Source organism: Harpia harpyja, chromosome 5, assembly GCF_026419915.1.
Source record: "Harpia harpyja isolate bHarHar1 chromosome 5, bHarHar1 primary haplotype, whole genome shotgun sequence".
NCBI classification, from domain to species: Eukaryota; Metazoa; Chordata; class Aves; order Accipitriformes; family Accipitridae; genus Harpia; species Harpia harpyja.
The window spans coordinates 79,519,284-79,527,867 of NC_068944.1; the positions used below are offsets into that span (position 1 = coordinate 79,519,284).

The 8,584-nt window shown below is 46.8% G+C and overlaps 1 protein-coding gene across 1 annotated transcript in view; it reads left to right on the top strand.

Annotated features, from left to right (window-relative positions):
- Positions 1-7,924, top strand: part of NRBP2 (nuclear receptor binding protein 2) — a 29,280-nt gene extending 21,356 nt beyond the window's left edge. Inside the window, exons 15-19 of the mRNA XM_052787969.1 lie at positions 3,168-3,221; positions 3,679-3,742; positions 4,688-4,743; positions 6,612-6,676; positions 6,790-7,924. Coding sequence (XP_052643929.1) covers positions 3,168-3,221; positions 3,679-3,742; positions 4,688-4,743; positions 6,612-6,676; positions 6,790-6,814 — 264 coding nt within the window. The 3' untranslated portion in view covers positions 6,815-7,924. The remainder of the gene's footprint in view (positions 1-3,167; positions 3,222-3,678; positions 3,743-4,687; positions 4,744-6,611; positions 6,677-6,789) is intronic.
- The last annotated feature ends 660 nt before the right edge of the window (positions 7,925-8,584 follow it).

The window sequence follows — 8,584 nt, forward strand, 5'->3', positions numbered from 1 at the left end:
CCAGGTGGGGACAGATTCTCTACTGGGAGTAGGTGGACGGTCTCCATTCCTGACACCCTGCTGCAGGAACACCTCTCCCTTTAGCCAGGCACTGAACTCCAGCTTGGGTGAGAGCTGTTCTTGTTGCATTGGCTGCCCCAGGACTGCAACAGTCCCTCTGGCTGGAGCTAAGTGAGGTCCGTTTCACCTGAGACCTTCTCAAGCAGCCCCACTGCCTCCGATTCTTTGGCTCTGCCTTCCCTTCTCGCATGTCCACCGGCAGCTCTGTGGCATGGCATATTCTGTGCCTCATTGCTGGGGTGTAGGTTTGAAATCCCATCATTGTTTGATACTGACACTGCAGTGGCATGCTGAGATGCCAGCCGAGCTCAGGCACTGTTCTGCCTGGCACTGCACAGGCGAGACTGCGCACCCTGACACTGCAGTCATGGGCAGGAAGGTCATCGCAAGTGGGTTTATGGACCCCCGAGGGGAGTGGAAGGGGTGCCAGGCAGGGAAGGACCAACACAATGCGAGGATGTTTGAGCAGAAGTGAAGCCTTCCAAAGCCATGGGGTAATCCGTCACTGAACAGAGCAGTTCAGTGCTGCAGCGTAACCCCCTCATGGGCTTGGGCAGGCTGCCGGTACATCCCGCAAAGCCTTCCCTTCTCCAGGCTGAACAAACCCCGTTCCCTCAGCCTCTTGGAGAGCAAGCACTCCAGCCCAGGATCATTTTGATGGCCCTCCATTGAGCTTGCTCCAGTTTATCAATGTCTTTCTTGTTTTGGGGGCCCAAAATTAGATGCAGTACTTGGATGTAGTTTAACAAGTGCTAAGTAGAGGGGAATAATTATTTCCCTCAATTTCCTGGCTGTGCCCCAGGACGCTGTTGGCCTTCCTTGCTGCCAGGGCACGTTGCAGCTCATGTCCCGCCTGCTGCCCACCATAACCCCAGAGTCTTTCCAGCAGAGCCAGTAAAGCTTTCCTGCCAGCCAGGCCATCCCAGCCTGTGTCCCTGCCAGGGATTATTCCTTCCCAGGGGCAGGAGTTGGCATTTGTCCTTTGCTGACATGCATATGGGGAGACAAGGTTGTTGGCCACTGTCATCAGGGCATAGGTCAGGCACGGCACTTTTTACAACGGCTTGTGTCTCCTGAACTGCCGGCCATCGTTGGGAGCAGTCAGAGGAACTCATTGGTCTGTGTGCACCTCTCTCTCTTAAAAACCCATTTGGTACCTGTTACTTCCCTGTGCAGGTATTTCCCTGTAATGACACTTCTAGTCATTCATCATTAATCACCTATGGCACTGTCTTTTGTTACCATGGATGATACGAATGCAACTTCATACTTGCATTGAATTAATGTTAAAAATACTATGTAGAACTAAACCTAATTCTTACTCCTGAAAGATCCCATGAAATGCCTCCCTTCAAAAAGTTCATCAGCAGTGGTTTCTTCGTATCTGTCTGGCAATCAGCTTTTGGTGCACTTATGCTTTATTCATACTGCTCAGTGCTTATTTTTAGTGAGAGTGCTGTGGTGATCAATCAGAAATGTTAGAGAAATGTAAATGTAAACCTACGCAGTTACGTCTTTTCCCCTCTTTGCATTTGTTACATGCTGCTTTTCACCTAGTGCCCCAATGAAAGTTCTGCAAGTGCATTGTCTGTCTGACGAAATGTGTTCAACTAGTTTTTACCCAATTTGACAAAGGACTAGTAATCTCAGAAGCACTGAGTTTCTACAGATTTCATGAAAACTTGCAGCTGGACAAACCTGCAAGTCCCAAATGAGTGTAACTACAATGCAGATTATTTGTCTGTTCTGGGAGGCACTGGAATATGGATGCTGGATGGATCCAAGGTATTTTTTTTCATGGTTAGGGTGGTTAAACAATGGACCAGGGGCTAAAAGAGGTTATGGGATCTCCTTGGAGGTTTTCAAAACCCAATTGGGCACAGCTCTAAACAGCCTGGTCTGAATTCACTGTCTTGTTTTGAGCAGGAGCTTGAACTAGAGACCTCCTGATGTCCCTTCCCATCTAGATGATTCTTTGATCACAGTCATCAGGTAGAGAGAGGAGGGGAGCAGGTGGCAATGATGCACTCAAACGTCATCAGCCTTCTCTCTGATGACATCTGCAAGATGCTGCACAGTTCAGTGTAATTCAGTATATAAAGGAGCATGTAGCCAGACAGTGCGGTGGTGTCACTCGGTGTAAGGAAAGGGCACCCACCTTGGGCATAGAGTCACACTGGTCAGTTCTTCCTGGAGAAATGGATGGCCTGGAGATGATAAAGGTCAGAGGACAGCGAGTTTCCTGGCTGAGAGCGCTAAATGCCCAGGGATGTTTGTGATAGGGAGGAGCTGTAGTAGAGGGGTACTGGGTCAGAGGAAGGAACAAGCATATAACTCACCTCTGAGCATAAGCTTGAAATCGAGGAATATAAATGAAACCCTGTTAAACTCTGCGTAGAAGAGGGATGTTGATTCCTCACTTGGTTTCCCGTCTTTTGGGCTGACCAATTGCACAGTCTCTCTGGCTTTCCTTTGCCCAGACAACATGACTTCTGGTGTGAACCATTTTCATGGGAACTTGAAGCTGACATATTAAAGCTTGAAGCTGACCCAGTTTCTTCCTAGGAACTTGAAGCTGACATGTTAATAAAATGCCATGTTTATCTAACACATTTGAATATTCTGCGATGCAATGTGGAGTTTCCAAAAGAAAATCCATAAAATATTCAAGATTTCAGTTTTGCTCTTCTGTCTGATTTAAGGATTGTTCACCCCATAAGTACATGAACAAGTACGATATTAAAACATAACCAAGAGTTTGGGCAGAGCTTTAGGGGGAAGCCTACCTGTGGCAAATGGAGCAGAAGAATTCATCCTGGTTGTAAAGTTTTCCCAGAACTGCACCTTGCACAGGGCTCCCTTACCCACCTCTCAGTCAGCTGATGATGGCCATGGTTTGTAGCTGGATACTGGCCTAAATTAACCCTCAGTTGCTCCACCCGCACAATTCCTAGAAATGTGGGAAGAAGTGGAAGGTCAGGCTGGCAGTTGGAATCAAGGGGTTTAAGTAGGAATTTGGAAGTCATGCTTGGAGACCAGAAGTAAAGCGGGCCTGGGGGAGCCAGAGGGACTGTGTCCAAGCTGATGTTGATTTTGGCCTCTTCTAGGTGGTGCAAATGCAATGTAACATGGAGCTGAATGAAGACAAGACCCAGTGGCATGTAAGTATTCAGCTCCTATTCTACATGAGGCACTGGGGCAAGATCTGCTCTCTGTACCCATCTCTGGCATCTGACTGGGAAAAAGTTTGGTCTCAGCTAGTTTGCTGCAGTGCCCAAAGGACTTACTCTTGTCCCTTTATAATAAAAGAAGCCTGAAGAAGAATGAAGCCACCAGCCCCCTCTGGCTGCAGGACAGAAAGACCTTGATATCTTTGTCTGGACATCTTTTAACTCTACTTCTTTCTAGTTTAACAGTTGCAGGTGAGCTGTAACTGTTGAGAGAACATTCCTCTAAGACACTCAAACTACCCTGCCAAAGACATCCAACATCTCGGCGGTTACCAACATCCGCCCTGCTCACCACTGCCAGCAGTTTCTAGTGCTGATGGAAGAGTCAGCACCTTTCTCTCTTATGGAGAAACTGGTGTTTATAAAGAGCACTCTCTTCTTTCTGCAGCTTACTCTTCTGCTGATCCTGGAGGACAAATTGCACCGACAGTTGAGCTACGACTTGCTACCCAGTAGGTTTACTTGCAAGCAGATTTTTGTGCATGAATGCAGAAGTATTGCCCAGTGGCCCTGGTCAGGTTTAGGCTCAGATTGTGTTAGACACAGATTGTGTTTACAGCCAGCTTTTATTTCCTTCTTGTGCTGGAAGAGCAGACTAAACCCTAATATCTGTGTGTGGTATCAGTTCTTGTCTACTCAGACCCTGACCCACAGCCTCTGGCATGTGGTAGTAACCTGCACTCTAAAGTGAATGTTGGGAGTCCAGTGAGTGGCCATCAAGACCTTGCATTTCACCCTGGGACATGTGATGTGCAATTCTTGGGGTAACACTAGTGAATTCTTCCCTCATTCCCAACACTGGTGCGGTCTCCCCAGTATCTTTCAAAGGAGAAGGTGGACTCTCCTCTGAGGGAGCCCCGTGGCTCTGGGGAAGGGTGCTTCTCCTCAGAGTAGGTCCAGCACAGCAGGCTCCTTCCTAAAACATGCAGGAGCCTTCTGGAGGCCATGCAGCTGGAGTCCCTTGACCGCCTTACTGCCAAAACTAAAGCATAAAGCTTGGAAATTAATGCTTGGGAGTTGCTGCTTCACCAGCTCCTTGTGTTTTTCTGCCTACAGGTAGTGGCCTGCCTGCTTTTCATGCTGAGCCAAAACAAGCAAAAAAAATCTCAGAGAAGTGACACATTGCCAAGACTATTGTGCTTTGTGTGATTTGGGACTGGAACTCATTCCTGCCCAGTACCTTGTTTAACTCCAACTCACTGCCCATCTCTGTGCTCTGCTTGCCCCGGGATTACTTAGCAGTCACTTAGCCAACCAAAAGTATACAGCATGTGCCCCTAAAGCATAATGAAGCGTAATGCAGGTGTGCTGCCGGTTGGGATAGGGGCACTTTGCTGGTAGAGTAGGAACTAAGAGATGCATCAACTTTCATGTTCTCACCGTTCTTGTCTCTGCAGCTGATAACTCCAAGGACTTGGCCACAGAGCTGGTGCATTATGGATTCATCCACGAGGTAAGCCTCCTCACCACTCCTTCTCACCTCAGTCATGCATGCACCGTGCTACTGTGGTCCCCAAATTCGTGTGACACCTCGTGCCTCAGAGGAGTAAGAGCTCCTCCGTTCCCCATCTGGCAGCCAGAGAGCGGTCACAGGGGCCAGGCCCTTGCAGTGACTGATGCTTCCCTTTTTTGTTTCTTTTGGGGTTTTTTCTCCATACTTTGCTCATGCCCAACTCCAGGTTGCTGTTTTGAGGGGACAGTCATATTGTGATGGCAGGGTTAATTACATCAACCTCGCAGTGATTCTGAATGTGAGAACCAGAGGAGTGCCAAGGGAAGGAAGCTGAGGCCACCTCCCATCTCCCAGAGGCATTGTCCCGGTGTTGCCTGGACAGCTGCTCTTAACTCACTTTGCAGATTTCTGCCTGCCAGAAGAGATGGCCTACCCCAACATTGAACTTCCAGGCTCTCCCTTAGAGAGTTTGCAGACAGTCCCAAGAAAGAATTCAAAGCATCCCAGTCATTCAGACTACTCAACAGCATAGCCTCAAGGAAAGGTAGCATGGAGAGAATTAAAAATATATTTGTTATTATTTTGTACAAGTTAGGAATTATGGGGCTGTAGGCGAAGTTTTGGAGAATTCCTCATTCTGGATGCTGAAATTAGACAAGGAAGGGGTCAGCTTCACTGAATGAAAAATTTATGTGGGTACACCTGGAAAAAAAGTACATTTAGACTTTCTTCCTTTCTTCATCTGAGCATGGTGACTGTGCATCTCGGCACTGACACACTGCGGTGCTTTCTCCCGTGCTCTGGAAAATACGTGGCATTTGAGGCAACCTAGTACTGTAGAATATACCTCACACAGGTCTGTGTTCCACGGACTGTAAATTACCTTTCTCTTTCTTTGTCCTAGGAGATAACCTCCTTTTAACACATCTTCCCCTCTCTAACATCTTTCCTACTCCACCAGTACCGACTACCTTTTCTCTCGGATGGTATAGCTGATTTATACCTTGTTAAACTCCAAGCCTGTATTTAGCTTGGAAGTATGCTGCTTGTTTCTGACCTGAAGGACCTGTGTACCCAAATGCTCATCTGGTTTTCCAACTGTAGTGGCTGGTCTAACAAAAGATGCCACCTATGCCTTACAAATCTTGTCTTCAAAATCCAAGGTTTTTCTTAAAAGAAAAGTAGTAATTTAGCAGCAGTAGTGACAAAGGGGTGCCTCTAAGCAGCAAGAAAACAACTGATTCTGCATTTTTCATTTGAGTGAGGATTTTGAGTTTGTTTCTGGCAATTCCAAAAACCCTCTATGATACAAGGTGGGGATGTTTTGCATCCTTTACATATCATTGTGTATTTCAGTAATTTCTTTCTTAAGGAATAAACATTCTAATTGTGTTAGAAACCACCTACTCCTGAATGTGTCAGAAAAGAGATTTCTGCACAAAACGGTTGCCAGACCAACAAAAAGTGACATTAATTTTTATTTTTGCTAGCAGTGAGGATATTATAAAAAAGATGGCCATAGAAAATAACTTTAGATCCAGCAGTTAATTAAATTGAAATGAAACTAAACAAAAGAAGCTGGACCCATTATGTTCCTTCAGATTGGAAGCTCCAAAGAACTGTCTGCTCTTTTGCCTTTATATTGCACCTGACACAAAAAGGCTCTGTTCTTGATTGGTCATTTGGCATTATTCAGTAAATATGATAATTATTAGTAGTATGTTCCAGATGTGCTTGTGAGTTGTTCTCTTCCCATATCAAAACTCAGATGTGAAATCGGTGGCTTGGGATGGAATCATGTAAGGAAGGAGATGTCCAAGGTAGCCAAGCCAAATTGATCTGTTGGCATGTTTTTTCTTCTATTTTAGGACGACTGTGAAAAGCTGGCTAACTTCCTGGAAAATGCCTTCCACAAATACCGGTCTCCTCCCTTGTGAGTCACCTCACTGCAGTCTGGGACAGAGTGGTCCCCCTGTACCGCAGGGGACGGGAAGTGTACCAGACTGGAAGAAACTGCGGGGCTCCTGACCGAACTTCCTCCAGCAGGACTGACCGGGCCACTCACTCCTGACTGAACCTTTGCAGTCCATGAGAGGTGTGTGCCTGAGCTGCGGTGTGAAAAGGCAACAGCAAGTGGAGGAGTAATCAGCAAACACGAGAAATTACATGTGCATCATGAGAAGTCAGGACCAAGCAGGAGTACATGTTCTGGTCCCCACTCCTGAAGCAGCAAGCCAAAGGGAGTTGTGAGGAGTGGGGTAGCACTCCCTGCAGCCCCTTCCCGATGGTGTCTGTGACGATGCGAAGCTGCTGCAAGAATCCCCCAAACTGATAAATTTCCCTCTGGGAATGATAAGCTTTTTTCACTGCAGGTCCCAAAGCTATTTTTTTCTTCTTTGCCAGTTGGTAATACTTGCAGAAGGGAGGAGAGGAGCAGGCTTGGAAGGCTCTGGCACAGCTTCTGGTCTGCCACATTCCATTCTTTATACCCAGTTTTCTCCTGTTTTGTAAGGTTTCCCCAGCACAGATGAACCACTGTGATGCCTTGTAATTAGAATTGCACACCTTGGTGTAAGCTGAAGAGAGGACTTTGTGAGCTGGACTTGACATGGCAGGAGAAATTCCAGAAATCCAAACTCACCAGCTGGATCCAAACATGTGGATCAGCAGAAACTTCATTGGTGCTGAACAGAACCTTTGTCATTCCCCAGTTTGTCTTACGGCCTTCCAAAATCTCACGGCATCTTAAGGGGAAAAACCCTGATGTCTCTTCCTTCCCTGTTTCTCCTGTGGCGTTTGGAACTTCAGTCATTAGCCTGGAGAAAGGGGCAATCATCTTAGCTGCTGCGCATGCCAGGTTCAGTTGGTGAAAATTGCAAATAGGAATTACTTGTGTCGCAAAAGCCATGCAGTGCTGCTCCATGCTGTTCACATTGTGCCGTGTGGAACCAGCTGTATCATGCTGCGCTGTACTGGTGTTCTGCGCTGTGCTGGGTCTTCCATGTGGTACTGCCTGCATTACGTTGCCCGCGCTTTGCGGTGTTGCACCAATTGTATCATGCCGGGCTGGGTTTGCCATGCTAGGATGCTATGCTGAGCTGCCAACTTGTGCTGTATTTCCCAGTTGTGCTATGCTGTGCCAACTTTACAAACTGACAAATCAATAAAGCCACTGAAAGTAGCTTATCTCATCAGAGCACTCCACTCAGCAAACCGCTTGATAATTTCTTAGTCAATCTTACAGTTAAACTAAGAAGATGTGAAATAGCTTCCCTGAGTTCAACAGACTTATCCACAAAGTCAGGCAAATTGGGTAGAGAAGGAGTTCAGTGGAGGAACATCATACAGCTGCTTGATTCAGAAATCACTCTTTTTCCAGAACAAGTTTGCACTTGCCTCTGCAAACTGAGAAACTCCTTTATATACCAACTGCTTCATTTCCCTGATGAGCTAGTTAGCTCTTCTTTAACACATTTCACCCCACTGAATTCATTGTTTGATTTGTCTCAGCTCAGTTTGGCCAATGGATTTCCCTGCTACTGGCTGTGCTGCATTCAGCAAGGATGAGTTCATTAACCAGCTACTGCAGGGCGTTTCCAATACATGACAGGCTGCTCTCAGAATCACAGAACAGTTGAGGTTGGACAGGACCACTGGAGATTTCAAGAGGTCCCTTCCAGCCTCTGCAATCCTCTAGTCCAACGCCCCTGCTCAAGCAGGGTCAGCTAAAGCGGGTTGCCCAGGACCATGTCCAGTCAGGTTTGAGTATCTCCACAGATGGGGGTCTCTCTGGGCACAACCTGTTCCCGTGTTCAATGACTCTCACAGAAAAAAAAAAAAA